General features: G+C 44.8%; 1 protein-coding gene across 1 annotated transcript; it reads left to right on the forward strand.

Moving 5' to 3' along the window:
- Positions 1–986: 986 nt before the first annotated feature.
- On the forward strand, positions 987–24,382 carry LOC138954088 (cadherin EGF LAG seven-pass G-type receptor 2-like). The gene is made up of 19 exons (XM_070326025.1): positions 987–1,003; positions 1,037–1,289; positions 12,421–12,582; positions 13,211–13,393; positions 13,830–13,976; positions 14,634–14,822; positions 15,215–15,340; positions 15,767–15,952; positions 16,398–16,535; positions 16,918–17,115; positions 18,411–18,557; positions 19,509–19,694; positions 20,459–20,590; positions 20,925–21,125; positions 21,638–21,766; positions 22,109–22,297; positions 23,014–23,136; positions 23,653–23,866; positions 24,378–24,382. The coding sequence occupies exons 1-19, from the start codon at positions 987–989 to the stop codon at positions 24,380–24,382; spliced, it is 2,925 nt and encodes a 974-aa protein (XP_070182126.1).
- Positions 24,383–24,410: the final 28 nt, after the last annotated feature.

A 24,410-nucleotide genomic window follows, 5' to 3' on the forward strand; every position in this document is an offset into this window, starting at 1 on the left:
TTTTCGGATGTTAGGTGTGCTATTTGTACTTGCATGATGCTTCAGGGCGTAACATGAGCGCATTGCCAGCTTCTGTCGCTCTGCCGTGAGTTCTTTGTGTCTTGAACCCTTTGATGTGATCGCTTCCAGAACACATCCAGCGGACGCATCACCTTCAGCATTGAATCATCCACACCGGGCTCAGGCCGGCCGTATTTCACCATTGATCCTGTTTCTGGGGTCCTGACTGTGGCTGGCTCTCTCAAAGAGGCACCCAAAGATTTGTACACTGTTAGTATGATAAGCTCTTTTAATAATGTAAATCGTGACTGTATGTGTTGAAAAGAGACAATACCTCTGAACGTATTACTTTTGTGTGTTTAACCTGAGCCTGATTTACTTATAGATTTTTATAAGTATCGCGTTGTAGTGCACTTTGGTATATAGTAGAATTGGCTAGACTTTCACACACAGGCGAAAACACCCAGACGCACATAGACACACACACACACACACACACACACACACACACACACACACACACACACACACACACGCACACACACACACACACACACACACACACGGATCACACAGAACCAAACAAAGCCAAGAAATATGTAGCTGAAATAGTAATCAGTATGCTTGATCCATTTACCCCTTCGTGTCCTGTCAGCCAAGTTTAGGGTGTCTTAGAAGTATATGTGCGTAGATCGTGATTTTGACAGCGTACTTTTAAACAGACATTCCTTCTCGCGTGAATGGTCATATCAGCCAATCACAAATCTGTCTACGATTTTACAGAGAACGATAGTATCCTTTCGAGTACAATACAAAAATCAAACGCCTGGCTGAGCTCCCTTGTAGAGTGATTATCTTCTCTGAATTAATTTCGCATGTGGACACTGGTGTCAGTTACAACAGTAATTCAACAACAAAGATTCCTACCATTGGGTAAGTGTTCAAACCAAAGGCTGCTCTTATCCCATGTAATTGCCTGAACAGAGATGTGGTTGCTGCCGTGGTGAGTTACATGAGAAGGAAGACTCCCTATAAGCTTCGATGACACACATTCTTGCCAAACAGTTGGTAAAAGCTGTATTAATCTAGTACTTTCTGGTATTACACAGTTGTTGGTACGAGCATCAGACGCCGGTTCCAGCCCACGATGGGCAGAATCAAACATCACGGTGCACATTTTGCGCAACACTCCTCCCAGCTTCAACAACCGTACGGTCACTATTCCTGAGCTGAGGGTGAACCAGACCACTGTCAACTATACCGTCAGTGCTGTGGACCCGGATACCATTGTAAGAATATCCCCGCCGCGTCCACTTCCCCCTACCCCCTTCCACTTTAAAGGCCAACATCCAAAAGAATTTTTCTCCTGGAGCGACCTAAACTTGAACCCGTCGCTCTTCTTGCATGTCTGTTTACTTCGTGTTGCACGCAAAAATCGAGCGACTTCCTTGCCGCGTGGATTGACGAAGCTATTTTATTCTCGTGACTGAAAACACTGCAGTGCGTGCAGTTTTTGACGAGCCGCAGGAGCGGCGACTCATATGGTCTCGGCTCGAAAGCTGTCTGTGGAGGCTGCGTGCTATAATTAGCTGACCTGCTGCGCGAGCAGTCACTGCAGAGTTTTGAGATAACTTTGTAACACGTTTTATTTTATGCTCCTCAAGAATACAACTTTGGGCAACGTGCCACGTAAAACTACACGCAACAAGGATTCAGTAGGTACCAAACATGCCTTGGTCAGAAGTAGAATGTAAATGAATCTTTATAAAGAAGTAGGCTACTTCAAACGACAGCCACAGCCACGGTTGGGTTCACGGCATCAAACCGATGCGACTCTCCGTCATATCATACACGTAATCTGACTAATAAACATGTAAACTACATGTATACGTCTATCGTCGGACAGAAGAAAGGAGAGCTTCCCCCGGGCCTGTGCATGTGTTGTTCGTTGTGCGTGTGTAAATGTACACAACAAACTGACGACAAAACTGAGACAGACCTCTTTCGCTTCAGTCTTGCAGAATTTAAAGACGAATACAGGTAAATCGTGCATTATACTAACTGTTTGGTAAAAGTATCAAACGTTTCTTTTTGAGTCACTTGAGAAAAAGTGACTCTATGTAATCGGTCAGTGTTAGGCTGTCCGGCCGGCCGTCCGTAGACACCACCTTAACGTTGGACTTTTCTCGGAAACTATCAAAGCGATCGGGCTCATATTTTGTTTAGTCGTGACCTCCAATGACCTCTACACTTTAACGATGGTTTCGTTGACCTTTGACCTTTTTCAAGGTCACAGGTCAGCGTCAAAGGAAAAATTAGACATTTTATATCTTTGACAAAGTTCATCGGATGTGATTGAAACTTTGTAGGATTATTCTTTACATCAAAGTATTTACATCTGTAGCCTTTTACGAACGTTATCAGAAAAACAAGGGAGATAACTAGCCTTTTCTGTTCGGCAACACACAACTTAACGTTGGGCTTTTCTCGGAAACTATAAAAGTGACCGGGCTCAAATTTTATGTGAACGTGACTCATTGTGTTGTGAATAGCAATTTCTTCCTGTCCATCTGATGCCTCATATAATATTCAGAACTGCGAAAGTGACTCGATCGAGCGTTTGCTCTTCTTGTTATAAATAAGTGGCAGGCTTACAGGAATACAAAGAGGCGCAAGTTGAAAGCAGAGACATACATATCTATGTCTCTGTTGAAAGTCACTGGATATATCTCTGGAAGATGCCATCAGTCCAAGTTGTCAAATGAAATCAAAGATGACAGAAACAGAAGTTTTCCATACAAATGTTGGTGTTTCAAAGGAAGTTGGCATTCTTTCAGATAATGATATAGACGAGGTGGCTGTTTGTTATGAAGTTTCAAAAAGCCAACATTCAAATGATTTTACTTCATCTACAGATTTTTTAAATTCAGCACTTTATAACTGTCATTATGAACTTGGAATCAGAGAGAGACCGTCTTTCCATTGTCATTCATGCCATAGATTTTTGTTTCAGAATCAATGTTTCACATGGCGTTCACAAGAGAGCATGCGAAGTTTCCGACAGTCTTTAGGATTTGTAAACAAGTCGCGTAAGGCGAAAATACAATATTTAGTCAAGTAGCTGTGGAACTCACAGAATGAAAGTGAACGCAATGTAATTTTTCAGCAAGACCGTATACTCGTAGCATCGTCAGTCCACCGCTCATGGCAAAGGCAGTGAAATTGACAAGAAGAGCGGGGTAGTAGTTGCGCTAAGAAGGATAGCACGCTTTTCTTTACCTCTCAGTCTTTGTTTTAACTTTCTGAGCGTGTTTTTAATCCAAACATATCATATCTATATGTTTTTGGAATCAGGAACCGACAAGGAATAAGATGAAAGTGTTTTTAAATTGATTTGGACAATTTAATTTTGATAATAATTTTTATATATTTAATTTTCAGAGCTTGTTTTTAATCCGAATATAACATATTTATATGTTTTTGGAATCAGCAAATGATGGAGAATAAGATAAACGTAAATTTGGATCGTTTTATACATTTTTATTTTTTTTTACAATTTTCAGATTTTTAATGACCAAAGTCATTAATTAAATTTTAAGCCACCAAGCTGAAATGCAATACCGAATCCCGGGCTTCGTCGAAGATTACTTGACCAAAATTTCAACCAATTTGGTTGAAAAATGAGGGCGTGACAGTGCCGCCTCAACTTTCACGAAAAGCCGGATATGACGTCATCAAAGACATTTATCAAAAAAATGAAAAAAACGTTCGGGGATTTCATACCCAGGAACTCTCATGTCAAATTTCATAAAGATCGGTCCAGTAGTTTAGTCTGAATCGCTCTACACACACACACACACACACGCACGCACGCACGCACATACACCACGACCCTCGTTTCGATTCCCCCTCGATGTTAAAATATTTAGTCAAAACTTGACTAAATATAAAAAGGCCGTGTTTTGCTGTACATGCAAAAACTACCTGTCAAAAGGGAAAGTGCCAAACAGATTGCAACAACATTCCTATTTTAAGCTCAGCCACACGCCGACATGGAAGTTCAATGGTACTTTCAAACTTTTTCTTCTCTTCGTCGTATTTGATTTCTTTCTATTTCATAAGTCGAGTGCATATGATTTCGGCTCGTGTTCATCGTGAGATGGACTTAGTTTCTTGTATTCTGTGGGTTCGACAGATTAACTAAATGTTGTAATTTCGCCTTACGCGACTTGTTCTCTCTCTGTTGGCAGCGTGTAATGCAGCTGCTTAGAAATTAGAGTATTATTTTGCAAAGTGTGTACCAAAAGTTTGTCATGAGCTGCTTTAGGTTTGGGGTGTGGGTTGGTTTGATATTTCCTCCTTGCAGATCAAATCTGTATTCATTTTTGATGTTGTGTCTTATTTTGTGAAAGGAAACATGCAGACTGACTGAACGCATATATATATAATTATGTAACTCATAAACACATGGGTGTAGTTATGTTCAAGAACACACACACACACACACACACTCACACACACACTGACGCACAAACACATACTCACACATAAACACACACACACACACACACACACACACACACACACACACACACACACACACACACACACACACAACTGTGTAGATGTATCGTACACCTGATATATTAAATTGAAGTTCACGAAGAAATCGTTTTATTTCTGTGTCATTCAACATCTAGTTTGAATCAGACAAATTGAAACTGGTACAAATATTCAATAATGTTGCGATGTGGAAATGGACATGATATCGCAAAAGATAGACAACGGCAAGATCATTCAAGTATGTACATGCTTGTTGATGTCTACTTAGGCGATGCTCAGAACACTAGTTAGATCTTCCGAGATTAAAAAATGACGATGATCTGTAAACAAACCAGGACAAGGAAAGAAAGACAAAACGTATTTGAAAACAAATCATACTATACAGATTGACAAACTGAAACTTCGAACTCTGTTGATATTTCACGGGAGATGAGGTATGGTGCAAACGTATATAATTATACTGACTACATTTTGTTACGTACTCATCAACAACAACAAAAACCGATATAACCAAAGGCACACACACACACACACACACACACACACTTTGCTGGTTTGCTGATCAATGTCACAGGAAACGAATGAACAACAGAAAGCGTGATGAATTCCTGGCCAGAAATCAGTCACAAAGACCTGAAAGTCTGCTGAATGGAACTGGTAAATGTACACATTTGAACTGCTGTCAAAATTACTATGTAATACGATAGTCGGGTTTTAAAATTGGTAGCAAATTACAACCAATAATGATGTTTTTTGCTTCGGCATTGAAGCAATGTTCACTATTTACTAACAAAATAATTACGAAATAAACACAAAACCAAATCAGTGAGGCAGAGGGGACAAAAAGCCGAGCGGGTGTGTGTGTGTCTGCGTGTGTGTGTGTGTGTGTGTGTGCTAGTGTGTGCCTGTGTGTGTGTGTGTGAGTGTGTGTGTGTGTGTGTGCCAGTATGTGTATGTATGTGTGTGTGTGTGTGTGTGTGCGTGTGTGTAGAGCGATTGAGACCAAACTAGACCGATCTGTCGAACCCACAGAATAAAACTGCATGCACTGCAGTGTTTTCAGTCACGAGAAGGCAGCTTCGTCAATCCACGCGGCAAGGAAGTCGCGCAATTTTTGCGTGCAACACGAAGTAAACAGACATGCAAGAAGAGCGACGGGTTCAAGTTTAGGTCGCTCCAGGAGAAAAATTCTTTTGGATGTTGGCCTTTAACATGCAGTCTCTGACTCTACCTGTCTGCTTGTATTTCTCTCTCTTTGCCTCTCTTAGACCTCCTCTCTGTCTCTGAGAGGTCTCTCACTCTATCTCGCTCCATCTCTCTGTCTGTCTTTCTCAGAGAATGGGGGTGGGCGAGAGTTGGGCTAGGGAAATTGAGGACATGGAAGGAGCTAAGCGAGTGGATGAGTCATTTTTTTCGGATTTTATTTACATTTTTCGACCAATCAACCGATTTACAGAAATGTCATCAAGAAACACAGTTGGCGTAGAATCCAAAATTTTAATAATAAATTTTCATTTAATTAATATACTTACCCAACTCACATATAGCAATTAACTCTAGTTCAGTGCTGGTAACGCTGTACGCGTTCCCCTTGGTAACAAGGGAGACCACCCTAAAAAAGAGTGATCCATCCCATAATATCAGACCGATGTCCGGTCCAACATCCGTATGCGTGCGCATACGCCGCCATTTGCATCATTCTTTCTTTCTTTCTTTATTTGATGTTTAACGTCGTTTTCAACCATTCAAGGTTATATCGCGACGGGGAAAGGGGGGAGATGGGATAGGGGAAAGGGGGGAGATGGGATAGAGCCACTTGTTAATTGTTTCTTGTTCACAAAAGCACCAATCAAAAAATTGCTCCAGGGGCTTGCAACGTAGTACAATATATGACCTTACTGGGAGAATGCAAGTTTCCAGTACAAAGGACTTAACATTTCTTACATACTGCTTGACTAAAATCTTTACAAACATTGACTATATTCTATACAAGAAACACTTAACAAGGGTAAAAGGAGAAACAGAACCGTTAGTCGCCTCTTACGACATGCTGGGTAGCATCGGGTAAATTCTTTCTCGTCCCAACCAATATGGGACTCCCCCTAACCCGCGGGGGGTTTGCATCATTCGAACGAAGCCCAACTCACTACTTTTTTAGAACCCAATACCACCACAGCGGGGAGGCGGGAGGGTTTAAACGATGTGAGTTGGGTAAGTATATTAATTAAATGAAAATGTATTATTAAAATTTTGGATTAAATTACATATCTTTACCCAACTCACATATAGCAGATTGCTACTATAGGTGGTGGGTACTTACCAAAATCTAAGCACGCAGGACCTGCCCCGCAGCTACCATCACAGGTAGAGCGGAGCTTCCATCCTGCCTCACAAAAGAGACATCTCTGAGGTAGAAATTGACAAAGATGTCCTCAGACCGCCAGTATGCGGCCTCCAGTACCTCGGCTAGCCTGCCAGACCGGAGAACTGCCACTGAGGATGCCCAGGCTCTCGCCTCGTGGGTCCTAACCGCGGTGAGAGGCAAAACTGCCCTAACGTCACCCAACTGCAAGTGCCACCAGGCATATGCTTGCTTGATCAGAGTGGAGATCCATTTGGCAAGAGTCACCTTTGCGATATCCTTACACCTAGCCGTGTTTAGAGATATGAAAAGTAGTTTTTGACTTTCTGACCTTTAAAGCCGTGTTCGAGACAGGTGACATTGGAGAGCCCTCACGGGACAATTAACAACATCAGGATCTCCAGGAGCCAAAATCTTGCTCAAGGGTGGAATACGCAAGATGGGAGAAAGCTGGCCGGGTTTCTGGTTTTTCGCGAGGAAGCCGGGAACAAATTTGAGAGAAATGGAACCATCCTTCTCGAACGCAATGTCTTTATCTAAACCTGACAAAGAATGCACCTCGCTGCCTCTCCTAGAAGTAGCGAGAAGCGTTAAAAACACGGTCTTACGCGTCAAATCGGCCAGACTAGCTGACAAAATAGGCTCGAACTCTTCCGAGGCTAAAAAACGTAAGACTAAAAACAAATCCCACGCAGGGAGAAGAGATTTGGAACGAGCTGCTGAAAGGGCAGGTCCCTTGATAACACTAGCGATCACTCCACCGAGCGAAATCTTGTGACCTATTTGCGCGAGAGTCGAAGAGATCGCGGACCTCCGGACCCTAAGGGAAGAGGGAGAAGCTCCCTGATCAGCCAACCAAGAAAGGTGGTTGGCTACTTGAATTGACCCTAGCTAGGTGAAAGAGGTTTAACCCCATTAAGCGAGCACCACCTAGACCAAGATGCCCAGTGCGAAGAGTAAACTGAAGAAGTAGACTTTCTATGCGCATGGCCAACGAATTTCAGAGTAGAGGAAGAGGCCCCTGCCCTACGCAAAGCGCTTCGGACAGAATCCACGCGTGTAGGGCCAAGACCTGTGGGTTCTCGTGCTGAACGCCTGACCGAGGCTGCACGAGATCTCCTCTTTTCAGGGCGAGAGGGATCGGGGGCCGAACTGCTAGACGCAGTAGGTCGGGAAACCAGTGCTGGCTTGGCCACAGCGGAGCGACCAGAACCAGCGCTGGTTTCTCCAAGTCCGCTTTCCTGAGGACTCTGCCCAGAAGGCAGAACGGAGGGAAGGCATACGCTGGAAGATTTGACCAATCTACCTCCAGCGCATTCACCTTCCAAGCCAGAGGATCCGGGAAGGGGAATACGAAGAGAGGAAGTCTCGCCGAAAACCTCGTCGCAAAGAGATCTATCATGGGCTTGTTGATCTGCGACCAAAGCCGCTGCAAGGACTGGTGCGTGAGAGTCCACTCTGAATGAACAATCCTGTCCCCTCTGCTCAGCGTGTCGGCAAGGACGTTTAGGCTGCCCTTCAAGTACACTGCTGACAACAGAATGTGCTGGGCGTGACACCACGTCAGAATGCGACATGCAATGTCGGAAAGACTGTGAGACCGAGTCCCCCCCTGTTTGTTCACATACGACGCGACAGACATGTTGTCGGTGTGAAGACGGACATGACTGCCCTCCAGGAAAGGCTTGAAAGCTAGGAGCGCCAGGAAAACGGCCTCCAACTCCAGTACATTGATATGCAGGGAGGCCTGAGTGCAATCCCAAACTCCCGAAACCATGTGCTCGTCCAGATGAGCACCCCACTCCGTCAGAGATGCGTCCGTAAACAACTCTCTCTCCGGCGGTGGACGAACAATGGGAACCCCTAGGAACAAATCCGGAAGGAGCCACACGGCTGTGGTCTGCTGAAACCAAGTTCCCAGTGCGATCGGAACACTCCAGTCCTAGGATGTCTGATCCCACCTTGACTGCAGGGAGGCCTGAAAAGGCCTCTTGTGAACCCTGCCCAGCGGAATGAGAGAAGCCATGGATTCCATCTGACCCAGAACTGAAGTCAGAACCCTTGCGCTGGCATGATTCTCTCCGTAGAGAGACCGAATCAGACCCTGGAGCTTGTCGATCCGCCTTTGAGAAGGACGGACCGACCACTGAAGAGTGTCGAATTCCATGCCCAAGTAGGTAAACTTCTGGGACGGTTCCAACTCGGACTTCGTCAGATTGACAGAGAAACCCAGCTGTGCCGCCTGGCTTAGCACCCTCTGCGTATGAGCTTCGCAAAGACCCCTGTCCTGGTGAAGGATTAACCAATCGTCTAGGTAAGCTCTGAGACGGATGCCCTCCTGTCTCACGAGAGCACAAAGTTGCCTGACCACTATCGTGAAAATCCAGGGGGCTAATGACAGGCCAAACAGCAGAGCCCTGAACTGGTAAGCTTTGCCGCCCCAAGGAAAGCGCAGCCACTTCCTGTCTGTGGCATGAATGAGGACGTGAAAGTAGGCGTCTGTTAAATCGATCGACGTCGCCCAATCTCCCGGCCGTAAGGCCTCCCGAACCGAAGTTGGGGTTTCCATGGTAAATTTGATTACCCTCAGAAACTTGTCCAGGGGAGAAAGATCTAACACGGGCCTCCAAGCCCCCTAGGCTTTCGGCACTACGAAAAGTCTGCCGTAAAACCCCGGGGACCGCGAGTCCAAGACCTCCTCTATAGCTCCCTTGAGCAGCAGAGCCGAGACCTCCTTCTGGACAGCGTCCCGTGCCACCAAATCCTTTGGCGCCCTGCAGGGCGGGATTATCCTGACCAGGGGAGCCTTCTGCCCTGACCAGAGAAGCCGGAACCCCGAACCCACGATCCCAGTGACCCACTTGCTGCCCACCAGTTGCAGCCAGGAAGCTAGGACCCTGGACGGGCCGCCCGCTACAACCAGCGCGGGGGCCACCAGGATGTGCTGTTCGGGGAAGTTTCATTGGGGGTGGGGCTTGCGCCCCGACCCCCTGGAACCGCCAAACGATTGACCCCTCTTAGGGTAGGGCGCTCCACGACCCCTACCCCTTGAAGAGAAAGACTGCTTCTGGGCTTTTCCACCGCCAGACGTGGAAGTCTGAGGCTTGGCTGAGGAATGACCCTGCGTCTGTGGTTTGCCCTGAGGCTTTTGAAAGCCCTGTGAAGCCAAATGCGCGATCGCGACGTCCCGCGCGTCTTGCGTCTCCTTCTGGAGTGCGTCAAACGACGCTTGCCCTAAAAGAGACCCCTCAGAAAAGGGAGAGACCTTCAACCTCTCAATGGTCGTGGAGTCCCTAAATCTGGACCCCGCAAGGAAGGCTGACCTCCTTGAGTGCACTGCGTGAGTGTACAGCCTGGCAGACAACGTCACCTCTTCTCTAGTCACTTTCGCCAGAGTAGCCAGCAGTGTCGAAGCATCTGCCGGCGAAGCGTCGAAGCGAAATTCAAAAGGGTCCAGTGATGTGGCTATCGATCTGGACAATGATCTTTGCAGAGACTCCGATACAGACGTGAGTTCCAGCAAAGACCTCCCAACCTCTTCCAAAGCTGCGAGAGAACCGTCAGTATAGGGGACCACCCTATCCCTACTGTAGCCATCTTCTCTCAGCGCAGCTAGTTCCGGCGTCACCGGAAGCACACCTGACGGCAGAGCAAAAGTGTCAACCAGATTAACCGGAAATGGGTTGAGCTTGAACTTCGGAATACCGGAAGCCGCTCGAACCCCAGGCTTAGCCAGCCACGAGACAACGTCATCCGGGGCCTCGCCATGTTGAACCAACAGAGGTACCGCCGGTTTACGCTTCCCACACAAAACGTTTGCCATCTCATAGGCAATGGTTGATGATTCCCGGAAGCGGAAGCGAGATTTCTGCTCTTGTGCACTCCGGAAATCATCAAAAGCCGAACGGGGTGGAGGAAGCTGAGCCTTATCCTTCACCACCCCTTCCGGGAAGTACCTGAACGCCGTTTCCGCCGCCAGCGCCACTGCGGCTGACAACTTCACGGGCAAGTTCAGTTGGGGATCCTCTACCACTGAGGCATCCCCGTCATCCGCCCTACCCTCCGACTCGAGATCAAACTCAGACCCAGGAGGCAGAACTTCAGACAGTTTATCGTCGGCAGAACCGACCACTTCCTGCCCCCTGGGCGGAAGAGGACTAAAACGGTCACCGATATTCTGGTCAAGAGACCTCTTGGATACGTCCGTCCTTTCGCTGCTCATCGGAACTCTCAAGGCAACCATAGCGCAAGAAAGCCCCCTGAGCTCGCACACCGCTTTCGCTAGAGGACCTAGCTACTCGCGGTGTAGACATACCTTTAACTGGAGTAGACACATTCAGCAGAGACACCATGTGAGTACCCCCATCCTGCGAAGCATGGACATCAGCCCGAGTCACGGTCGCTGAAGCCTTAGCGGAAGTCGAAGCGGGAGCTGCAGGAGACTGCTGGATCCTGGCTAAAGAGAAAGCATCAGACACACCTGCCGGAAGAGAACGCAATTCCTCCCGAGTGGAAGACAATTCCGACGCTAACGTCGAAACCTGTGCGCTAAGCGTCAACAATAACGCCGCAACATCAGCTGGTGCTAACCCAGGGCAACCAGGCGAAACAGAAGCAGTAGATGCTACACCAGAAAGACTACCCTTGTCAGAAGGTAAACAAGTCTGACCGGAAGCTGCTTGAACGTCTGCCAAAACGGGAGACTTAACGGAAGATGGCTCTGACGATAAAGACGCGGATTTCCCTGCGCCCTTATCTCTCCTCGAGCTTCTTTTCGGAGGCGTATCGTCAGGTACCTGCCTCGAACTATGCTTCCGTTTAGCGCTATCAATGAGCGCAGCCTCCGCCATAGCAAACAACTCACGAAAAATTTTCACAGAAAAAAAATTCAGAAAAAATTTCACAAGTACAAACAAGCGACGAAACGTCGCTAAAGTTACAATAAAAACGGAAAGATCTCACCACACAGCATAGGTACAGGTGTAAAGCTAGGCGGCGACCAAGGGGAGAAGCCAAAGCCAAAGACTCTGGCGAAAAGCTGAAAACAGCCGGAGCGTACGTCAGGAGCGTCCAGTCCACTTGAAACGCTGAGTGAGAATGATGCAAATGGCGGCGTATGCGCACGCATACGGATGTTGGACCGGACATCGGTCTGATATTATGGGATGGATCACTCTTTTTTAGGGTGGTCTCCCTTGTTACCAAGGGGAACGCGTACAGCGTTACCAGCACTGAACTAGAGTTAATTGCTATATGTGAGTTGGGTAAAGATATGTAATTTAATCGCTTGGTAACAATGTCAGTACTTCAACCCCAACCCAAAGATAATCAGGATGTTATCATTTTGTTCGAAAGTAAAGCCTGCTCTTCACGATCAACTCAGTAAATCACAAGCATACGAAGCAGTCCATGGTCTGGTTGATAATCATAAAACTTGATGTTTTACCCTTTTGCAAATGCTCTTGACATGAACACATTTTATATACATCTTACAGTCAGAGTTCCGGGTCACAAACTACAGGCTGGATGGCGACAGCACAGCAACACGATTCTTCCAAGTCAGCAACAACGTGGAAACTGATGGTAATGTGACTGGTGCCTCAATCACTATCACTGATGGGGCGGGACTGACCGATGATAATAACACAGAATACAGGGTGAGATTTTTCAAGCGCTACGTTTAAGGTTGGGATGACTCATGTTCGCTCTACATCTGTGTGTAGATTTCATATGAAAGAGAGAGTGTGGATGTGGGTGATTAACAGGCGTGTGTGTTTGTTTCTTTGTAAAGCCATGTCAACTAAACACTGGTTCCGGGGAAAATCTGCGTGCATGCAAGGGTGCTTAGAATTTGGTGTCATGGGGTTGCAGCCGACATCTCATTTTTTCATCACTTGTCGAAGTAAAACAAAAGAGAAGCGAATGGATATATTATCGTCATGACGACGACGATAGCGTTGTTGTTATTGACGACGACGACGACGATGACGATGATGATGATGATGATGATGATGATGATGATGATGATGGTTGATGATGATGATGATGATGATGATGATGATGATGATGATGATGATGATGATGATGATGATGGGAGATGATTAATATTTGACATCGACGTCTGCTCTTTATATAGTCATTAACTTTATGCTATGTTTAATACACAGCCTAAGCATGGTTCATGAAAACCAACGAAGACAACATTAGTTATAGATCATTCCGTTTGTAACCAACACCCGTTCCTCTAGCACATGCAGAAATAATCTTGCTTCTCATTTTTCTCAGCTGGAAGTTGTGGTTGAAGACGGTGCTGGGGAGTCCGCTCGTCAGACGCTTCTCCTCCCTTTCAGGCGCAACGTGTATCCGCCAACGTTTCTTGGCCCCTCCAGTGTCACTATCACGGTCAACGAGACACAGCAGCTGGACGTTCCCATTCTGACCGTTTCTGTGACAGACCGGGACCTGCAGGTTAGCATTTCTGACTCGTTGTGTGTGTATGTGTGTTGGGGGTTGCGGAGTGTGTGTTTGGGTGCGTGCGTGCGTGCGCGCGTGCGTATGTGTGTGTGTGTGTGTTTGTGTGTGTGTGTGTGCGTGCGTGTGTGTGTGTGTGTGTGTGTTTGTGTGTGTGTGTGAGTGTAAACGCAGAACACAACCAGTATTTCCTCGCGAAAGCAAACCTTACTAACTGCGTCAAGTGTTCTGTAGACGCAGGACACAACCAGTATTTCCTCGTGAAAGCAGACCTTACTTACTGTGTCAAGAAAAGAAAGAAAAAAAAGTGATTTTCATTTAAAAAAAACCGGATCCATGTTGGAGACCGCGAAGACTTCGCTAGAGTTGAAAATGGTGTGAATTTGTTTTCGATTATTTCGCATTTATATTGCAAGATGAAAATTCTCTTCAGGCACCCAACAACCATGTGGAGTGCTTTCTGGAGGGCGACGCAGAGACGCTGGCGTACTTCAAGGTGGCCAAAAATGGGGTGAATACCTGCGACATCTCCGTTCGATCGCCCCTGTATTCGGATTTCAACAGAAAACCACAATACAACGTGAGTGTGACACTCTTCTTTGCTATTTGACGTTAACACAAAAAAGATTAGTATTCGTTATGTATTCTTTAAATTAAGTTCAGAATACAGAATAATATGTTATTGCCTAAAGTTAAAAATGTGCACTGGCATTGCGGTTAAGAAAACAGCACTCAGCTTTTACTGTCAGAACTTGAATTGTAATAGACGATTTTTTTTTAAAATAACTCCGTTTGGATTGTTTGGGTAGTGAAAGAGTGAATGCTCTCGCTTTTCCGCTGACAAATAACTTTACACGTGTTCCCTTAAATAATTCTGTATCTTTTTAGAGCGGATAAACCTATTGAGGCAACAAGACCCCGTTGGAACTATTAGGAAAGGAGCTGTTTGTCGTTCTCAGTCTCAGGTCATGCAAAGAAAGACTGAATAACAAAGCAAGTCTGTAATTTCTGGCCAGACAAGGTTTTGTTGGTGTCATGTTGTGCATTAATCCTTTCCTTTTATTTGTTGTCGCGATTGCTGCTGTGCACGATTTACACTATGGGGCATTTTTGTACCCTTGATCGTCCTTTCAGGGACGAGGAACATATTTTTTCAATCATTAAAAGAAATTAATGAGCCGTCAATCATTCATTCAGGGATGAGGAGACTTGAACATGTTATTATGTTTGTCTCTAGCTTCAAATAGTTGCTCGTGATGGCGGATCGACCCCGCAAACTGCTGCCGTCAACTTGACAGTGAACGTCAACCGCAATCAGAACACACCTCAGTTCATCAACGTGGATTCCTACCCGAGAACAATCGATGAGAACATGCTGGTTGGCATATCTGTCACCCAAGTTACTGCTACTGATGAGGACAGAGTGGTTAGTTGTATGTGTGTTTGCGTGTGTGTGTGTGTGTGTGTGTGTGTGTCTGTGTGTGTGTGTGTGTGTGTGTGTGTGTGTGTGTGCGTGTGTATGTGTGTGTGTGTGTGTTCTCTCTCTCTCTGTCTCTCTGTCTCTGTCTCTGTCTCTCTCTCTCTCTCTCTCTCTCTCTCTCTCTGTCTCTCTCTCTCTCTCTCTCTGTCTCTGTCTGTCTCTCTCATCTCTCTCTCTCTCTCTCGCTCATTCTGAAAGGTGAATGGTGTGTTCCTTTTTTTATTTCATTTTTTACATCAGCACAGTAGACCTGTTGTGAGAAGAAGTAATCGATTCATTCGCTTCTTTCACAATATTACAGAGACTAAAATATAACATCTTTCACTTTCTGTGTCAAGGCCTACGGGACTGTGTCCTACTCCCTGATAGGCGACGGACCCTCACCAGACTACTTTACTGTGGACAGTGCTGGACGCATTACACTGACCAGCTCTCTGGCTGGCACTGAGCAGGACTACTTCGAGGTCAGTTTTAACTCTTTTCAAGCAGTGCGCACCCGCGCGTGCGTGCGTGTGTGTGTGTGTGTGTGTGTGTGTGTGTGTGTGTGTGTGTGAACGTGTGTGTGAACGCGTGTGTGAACGTGTGCTCACGCGCGCGCGCGTGTGTGTGTGTGTGTGTGTGTGTGTGTGTGTGTGAACGTGTGTGTGAACGCGTGTGTGAACGTGTGCTCAAGCGCGTGTGTGTGTCTGTGTGTGTGTGTCTGTGTGTGTGTGTGTCTATGTGTGTGTCCGTGTGTGTGCGTGTCCTTTCGAACGATTCAAAATCCAGGCCCTAACACAGAAACGGTGCTTAATCTGCTTAATTTAGCCCTAGCGCTCACTTTCTTCCTCGTGCCTTACTACTAAGTCCAAGCGATTTAATCTGAACGGTGTGATACAACTGATTTGCAGCTGCGCGTGCGAGCCTCCGACGATGGCACCCCTAGCTTGTTCAACGAGACAGTTGTGCGGATCACCATCAACAGGAACTTGCACGACCCGCAGTGGATAGACACTATCTACGAGGTTAATATCCTATCCACACAGAACCTTTCAGTACCAATCATCGCTCTGGGTGCAAGTGATGCAGATACCACGGTACGTATGTGTGGATAATGTATAAGCAACAATGCACGTGTGTGTATGTTCGTGTGTGTATGTGTGTGTGTGTGTCTGTATGTTGCCATAGGTTTGTTCATATCTGCGTGACAGTGTATGTGAGCGCGGGCACGTGTGTACACATGTGTGGATGCGTGGTTTCATGCTAATAGGCATCATCATGTTTGTGTAAGCATGTGTGTTGTATGTGTTTCTGTATGTTGACATTGTAAACAGATTGCGCTTTTATGATTCTACAGATATGCCATTCTTTGTCTGTTAGGCAGATTGCAAGAAAATATGAAATCCAAGAAACACTACTTCCCTGTGCATCTTCCCTCGCAGCTTTTGTGTGCGTTGTCCAAATGCAAACTTCTGTGTGTAAACCTGTAGCGGTAATATATTAATGATCTTTACCTATCTTCTGCTTTCCCCAACTTAACAGGCGCCGAACAATCAGACCGTGTTCTTTGCTGTGAATCCTACGGACAGTGCCCTCAACTGGTTCCAGTTTGATCAGAACGGGGACATCTCTGTACGTCTTCCCCTCTATGACAATACGAACAGAGACCAGAGGTTTGAGGTCAGTCCACTTGCATTTTGGTATACATTTCGTTCGTGTGTGTGTGTGTGTGTGTGTGTGTGTGTGTGTGTGTGTGTGTGTGTGTGTGTGTGTGTGTGTTTTTTCAACATTTCCGTGGACAATTTCATGTTCTTTATAGCTACAGACTAAAACTGTTAATTTCGCATTCGTTTGGCATCAGTAGATATAATTTCAATTTTCTTGCGATTTAAAAAAAACCTATTTATGTGCAGAACATTGATGCCTGGCCTTACTGTTTTTTTCAGTTCTTGTTTCTGGTAAAACATAGGTATTTACCAGTTTCATTGTTTTGTCATTTATTCCTAAGTTAAGAGACATTTAGACCATATTTATTGCTAATGTTGATGCTATTTGCTTGCAGTGGCAGATGGGTATCCGAGATGGAGGCAACCCACCACGAGAGCAGGCGACCCGAGCGACAGTGGTGGTGAATGTGGTGTACAACCTGAATGCTCCAATCTTCACCGGCTGTACGCCTCAGCCTAGGATAACTCTGAGAGAAGATATAGCCAGTGGCATCAATGCCTACACTGCCACAGTCAGTGACAGCGATGTTCAGGTGAGTGTTTTTACGTCGATAACTCAGGGCACACTCTTTCTTGGGAAAACATGTTTGCGCACCATCTCAAACCTGACCAGGCTTTTACAGTGGATATGACCACCCTTCTGCTTGGTCACATACCAAAAGTTTGCACACTGACTGCTCGTTGTGGTGATTTGGAATTTTTGTATTACTGAAGTTCTTCAAATGTCACTAATGACTTTCACAAAATGAATTCATAAACAAATCCAATTGTGCACAGAGAGCGCCAAGGCTGTTTATATTTTGGTATGTGACCACGTTGAGGGTTCTTATCCTGTGTAAAAGGCGGTCCAGATCTGAAGAATGTATGATGATGAGTCTTAAGATGGAAGTAACTTTACTGATACCATGCAGAGGTCTCTGGAAATAATGAGGCTGTAAATTGGAGAGCGTGAGAAAAGTCTAAGAACAGGCTTCACTGTTACATTGCGTAGGGGAAGTAACCAAGAACGCATTTGGACACGGTTACATCTGTCGGAATTTTGGCCATGCCTCTCCGGCATCGATCACGTACTGCTCATGAACCATTGATTACAACTCTATTGAATTCTACAAGTACTTGCTCAAAAGAAGATGCGTTTATTATATCTGCAAGCTACAGTGAAAACGATTTTGCATCCCTTGTGTTTTCCCCCCAAGGGTATCTGCTCTGAAGTACGAAATGGAAGTAAGTATGTTATCAAATTTCACCAATGTCTTCACTCCAGTGGCTGAAAATGGATCTGAAAGGAGAGTTGGTTAGTAGTTAGCTTCTGATAGCACGTTGAAAAACGTGTTGAAATATGTTCAGGGTAATGAGAAAACTGTTGGGTTCAATTCAATATCACCAAACTTCGGTTTCCATTCTTTTTTGTCATGACAACTGTAATAGGGCGCAAGTTTCACTGGGGATAAAATGTGTTGATGGATTCGAAAGTAGGCCTTGCCTCTTGTTTCATTTTCCGTTCATATCCCTCTTGGAGCTAGTCCTCCGTATTTTGATGGTCTGGTTACATAACCTTTGAACTATGGGAGCGCTTATGATCAGAAAATAAGAATCCTGCAGAAAATCTAATTCCTGAGAATACTGTCGCGGTAACTGCGATAGTGTCAACATGTTTGTAGCACGTTTCTTGCAGTTTACACAAGAGGCGCCAGTAATAATACTGATTGTTCAACACCGCCTGACAGACTCATGACACCGAGTTACCATTGTAGGAGAAGTTCTACGTTGTACACAAACATAATATACTCACCTAACGTGTGTGCTGACTTTGTGGATTTGTCAACAGAGTCCCTTCAACTCGGTGAGCTTACGCATCATTGGAGATGATCGTGCCCCAGGCCTTTTCCGCCTGGATCCGAACCCTGGATACCCCACCCAGAGGCTGGTGATTGTGAATGGTAGTCTGGCTCAGGACAACGTTACTGAATACACGGTGAGTAGAAATTTCATGAACACTTTGTTATTGCAGTCGCTGGTGTGTGTGTGTGTGTGTGTGTGTGTGTGTGTGTGTGTGTGTGTGTGTGTGTGTGTGGTGTGTGTGTGTGTGTGTGTGTGTGTGAGTGTGTGTGTGTGTGTGTGTGTGTGTGGTGTGTGTGTGTGTGTGTGTGTGTGTGTGTGTGAGTGTGTGGGTATTGAAACAATATGCAGCGCTGGGCCTCCGGGATGAAAAACTTCACGTTGACATGATTTCATATGTTTAGAAAGCTAGTGTTTGGAAAGTTCACACACTGGCAGGGTTCGGTGACCTCCAGACACAGTAAAAGTCTAGTTGACCCTTGTCAAATTATAAGGTCAGCGCTGAGTCAGGTTCGTGCCAAAAATGGAAACCTATCTTTTTCTCAGCAGTTTATAATGCTAACAAAAAAGCATTTCAATTGACTCATTTAACAGCTGCTTTTCGAAATTAGAAAAAAACAGTTTTGTAAATCTGTAACTTCCTATTTTGGACTCACCTGAGTAATCAGGAGACAAATCTTTAGAAAAAAAAACCGTAAAGTTGGTACGCCTCAGGCACTATTATGGAAAGTTTGCTGACGACTTAGACCTTAAAACGTTCAAGGGACATACGCTGTACTGGAATTGAAAAACACTTGCAATGATTTGCTCAAAACTGCTTAGAAAATATGCCAAATAATTAAATAACATTTAATCAGCGAGCAGTTTGCTTCGCCCGGCTCTCCTGTGTCAGGAATGTGGACTTCTGTTCGTCATCATACTTTATTTAGTTTTCATAGATACCAATTCGTCAAAGCAGAAGAATACCGTTGGATTGAGGAAGTCTCGCACACGCATGCATAAATCGTTGCTTAACACAAAAACAAACACGTCTTTCAGAACATTTGGCTTTTGTCAGTGTTTCACAGACCTGATTCTCTGTTCACAGGTGAGGATCCTCGCTCAGGACGGAGGCCGACCTTCCCAATCTGCAACATGCGTGGTGACCTTTGAAATCAACCGCAACCTAAACAACCCCAGCTTCACTGACTCCAGTTACAGCGCCACAGTGTCAGAGTGTGTCCCCTTTGACACACCTGTAGTTAATGTTTCAGCCACCGACTCAGACCGTGTCGTAAGTACAACTTGTTTCGACCTTTCTGTGAGTGGTTGTTCAGTGGAACTCTCGTGCGCCTGTGGTGTACACTGTTGTTGGTGGTGTTGATGGTAGTGGTGGCTGTGGTGTTTGTTTGTGTGTGTGATTTGTGTTTGTGTGTGTGTGTGTATGTGTGTGTGTGTGTGTGTGTGTGTGTGTGTGTGTGTGTGTTTATGTGTGTGTGTGTGTGTGTGTGTGTGTGTGTGTGTGTGAAGGGGGTTGTTGATACTTACAAAGGATGAATGTTGCTTTCATGGTTCTTGTCCCATCGTTGCTTAATGTACAATTTAAGACCTCCTCTACGCGCACAAAAACAAAACAGTCGCAAACAAACAGTCACAAACAAACAGTGTTTATTTCAGTAATTCTGACCATGCCTTTACTTACTCAACACGGAGTATAGTATCAGTTGCTTTTAAAGGAGGATTAGGTTCGGTTTAATATCGTGTGTTTTATTCTTAATCCTTGGGTGATGTAAACTATATTTATGGTACGGCACAATCAGCCGGTATACTTACATTAATTGCTTTTCATGAGATTTCATTTAGGGATTTCTTTGTTTTGGTTTAAAAAATGTTTGAGCTCCGGGATGGTTAAAACTCATGATTTCACTCCAAATTAAAAACACACACACAAAATGAAAGATAACAAAATGTGTACTTCAAAAACTGAAAAGTCAGTTTACTTATCAGCGATTTAGTAACTTGCTTTGGTTCTTACACTTCCTTTTAATCTCCTGACAGGCACCGTTCAATGATCTCACCTTTGAAATGAACCACCCTTACTTCTATGTGTGGACGCAAGGAGCTGGAGTTGGAATCATCCATGTCAGGAGAGACCTGCGAACAGACACAACTAACCAAACAACCTACACTGTGAGTTTTACACAAAAAGTGCTCTTCTTTCCCTTTACTTCTTTTCTCTATTATTGCTACGTCGCCTTATTTTTCAATCGCTTTTTAATGGCAGAGCTGACATAATCTCTTGGGTTGTTCTATTTTAATACGACAGTGTATGCAAAGTAACCTGTGCAGTCTTCGAAATTAATAACTCTCATTTGATTTGGAAGTCAGTACAGCAGTTGGGAAACTTCTTCAGTGCCCGAGATAATGTTTCTTTTTTAAAATCTTGCTATATATATATATATGCACAATCATTGCAACATTTTGATGGTTTTCTTCTGTGCTGAGATTTAAGTTCTGTGTCTAGTTTCCAGTAACCGTCCGGGATGGCGGTGGATTTTCGTCTACTGTCTCGGCTACAGTGAGTGTGCGACGTAACCTGAACACGCCTGAGTTTACTGATGTTGGCAGCACCGGGTTCTCTCTCACCGTTGATGACAATCTGAGCACTGGAACAAGTGTCTATGATGCTGATGCTACTGACGGTGATGCCGGTACAGGCACGGAGGTAAGTGAGATGGAGATCTCTTTCCTCTCCAAGTCCTCTCTGGGGCCGTGTAGATTCTTTTGTAGCGCTGTCTCCTCTGGCCAGATGGTGTCCCTCAGAGCACTGTGGTATGGACAAGCCTGCAGGATGTGCTCTGCTGTCTGATTCTTGCCACACGGACATAAGGGGGAGGGAACCAGCTTAGATGGAGATAGGATTGTGAGCGGGTGGAGGACGGAAGAGTGTACCATTTAGAGATTACTTACTTACTTACTTACTGCCCGTTATGCCGGTTTGCATGTAGGACAGCAACAAAGGACGAGAGATTACAGAGAGGGGTAAATGAACTGCCCAATTTCAGCATGTGTGTCCGCGTGTTCATGCTTGCAAAACTGCACGGTGCTTGCGAGGAAAGCAGCTAAGTTTAAAGTCAAGATCATAAACACAAAAAGTAGCAACATAATATCCACATAATGGGGATTTGTTTTTAAATACATTTAGGCCTGACTATATACGGTTGTTTTGCCTACCAGGCAGAGTTCTTCAGCCTGGTGTACTCACTGGTCGGAGATGGAACAGCGCTTCCGTACTTCACAATGGATGATGCGACAGGACTCATCACCACTCGTCAGTCCATCCGAGAGATAGACACCAATTTCACCGTAAGTTGGCAGTGTATATTGTGTGTGATTTAGAACAAGGAAAGGTCATTTAACACATCTGTCTTCTTTTTACAAACATGCATGCGTATATTTTTCACAGTAAGCATTGATTTTGCGTGAAAAGTATCATGGAGGGGGAATATTTGTTTTTACTGAAATCTGGCATTACTTGGATGAGGCGAAAGCATTCAGGTGTTTACATGTAAAAATAAAAACATGGTGCGAGTCTTACTGGGGAAAAAAATCAATAACATGTAGCAGATCCTGTGGTGTGACGAAAAAAACTAGACATGGCGCCCCTGGTGTCTTCTCTTGACGGATGAATACTTGTTTTTATTCCAGTTGCAAATGCAAGTGCGTGACAATGGGTGCCCTGCTCGGTGGTCCCCCATTAAGACTCTTACCGTAAACGTCAACCGCAATCCCAACAGACCAGAGTTCACCACCGCCCTCTACGCCGCCACCATCTCAGAGGAAGCACTCTACGGCAGCTCAGTTGTAACTGTCTCTGCTACGGACGGTGATGCCTTGGTCAGTGTTCTTGATTTCAATTACGTATGTTTTAGAAAAAAGTCCTTTTCCCTCATTAGCTGAGACTTCGTGAAGCAGTCTCACGGTGCTTGACAATTGTGAATATCGGGTATAATTCAACTTAATGTTTCTCATTGTATTTGCAAAACGTGGATTTACCGTAACGTGTCTCATAGGAATATAGTTTGTAAATAAAAAGACATTACTTTTCTGCCTGTTATTTAAGTTTCCTCTTTGTCTAAATTCGTATTTTTCCAGAAAGCTACCCAGGTCAATGTCAGGGTCCTTCATTTTACACCACAGGCAGATTTTTCTTCGGCCTAAATCAACATGTCACAAATGCAAAAGTAATACCTTGTTTTCAGTAACCATTCTTGGCACAGTTAAGGGAGAAAGGAAATTCTCCGAACCTATGGCACCGTAGGAAATAATGGCAATACGCATAACATTTTATTCTAAATAATTCAAGTCTAATGTGTGGAGTTTTAAGCGCACGGAAAAGAATTAGAGAAAGAAGAAGAATAAAGGCTTAGTCAACCGACTGAAAATATCCTCTAATTCATTCATTCTTGTTTTTGTGTGTGTTTGTGTTTTAACTGCTTATTTCAGGATCTCACTGAACAATGTCGACAGTGAGTAGATAGCTGTCGACAAGCAGTTGCATTTTCATGACTTGAGCAATTATGCACAACGTAATGTCGTACTTATTATTTCAGGCACCATACAACACCGTGGTCTACGAGCTGGTGACTCCCAACAACCAGTTTGCCCTAAACAATCAGTCTGGTGAGATCAGTGTCAAGACAGATCTCACAAGCGAAACCAGTACTTCGTTTACTGTAAGTTGAAAAGAAATGATTTGTGAGAGCTAGAGGGATAGGGCTAGGGTGAGATCGAGACAGGGACTGAGGGGGCGGGAGTTAGATAGAGATTGTTTGCACTGTGCATGCGTGTGTGCGAGTGGTTGTGTGTATGCATGTGTATGTGTGTGTGTTTGTGTGTCTGTGTCTGTGCCAGTGTTTGTATGAAGTATTGCTTGAAATGTGTCTCACTTAAACAAAGAGGCTAAATACAAATTAAACAAAACCAACGAACCAACCAACCAACCAAACAAACAAACAAACACACAAGCAAAACATAGAACACCGATGTTGTTACCGGAAGCGAACTTATTTGAAGAGGATCTTTAACGTTTTAAAGCGTCTCTTTGGAAATATCTTTTAACGAGAGCACGATTCGCACGTTTTGTGACAAATTCGTTGGCTTTGCATGTCTTTTAGAAACGTCTTGACCTAAAACGTGGCTTGGTGCAAACATATTTTTCTCCATCATGTTGTCTCACGTTTTTGTCGCAGTTTGACGTTAGAGCTGTTGACGGAGCAGGACAGACTAGTACAGCCACAGCCGAGGTGATGGTTAACATCATCCGCAACAACAACGACCCTGTGTTTCCTGACACAAACTGTACTGTGTCACTTTTCCCAAATGCTACTGTCGGCTCTGATGTTCTGACTGTGACGGCTACAGATGCTGACCCTGATACTATTGGAACCACAGGCAATCCTGTGAGTAAGATTATTAAGTGGGTTTGCACAGAAAATTGTGAGGGTGCAAGAGAGTGTAGACAGGAACGGGAGGGAGAAAGGTTGACAACTGACCTGAACATGAAATGTGGACAAAACAATCCAGTCTGTGATGTTAAAATCCTGACTTTTTTGTTTATATGTTTGTTTAAGTCTCTTTTGTGTTCAGAATCACTTCTTTGTATCACGTACTCAAACAATTCTTTCTTGCACATTTTCACCGCTTGAATATATACAAACAATCTTACTGACCCAAAGAACAACAATTCTGTTTGTTTCACGCGGAGTGACACTTTTTATTGGCTCACCTTAGTAATCAGTTAGTCATACTAATGAGCAGTGTTCGTCCATCCCCCGTCTTTCTAAACAAAAAACTCAACCTGAATGTGTTTTTTCAAACGTTCCAGTAACCCACCATTCTTGTTGCTTGATTCCAAATCAAGTTTAGTACAATACAGACATCTGTACGGTCATGCTGATATATCTGCTTTCTTCAGCTTGAAGCAGACGATTTTGACGTGTCTGGTAAC

Source organism: Littorina saxatilis, linkage group LG2 (genome assembly GCF_037325665.1).
Source record: "Littorina saxatilis isolate snail1 linkage group LG2, US_GU_Lsax_2.0, whole genome shotgun sequence".
NCBI lineage: Eukaryota > Metazoa > Mollusca > Gastropoda > Littorinimorpha > Littorinidae > Littorina > Littorina saxatilis.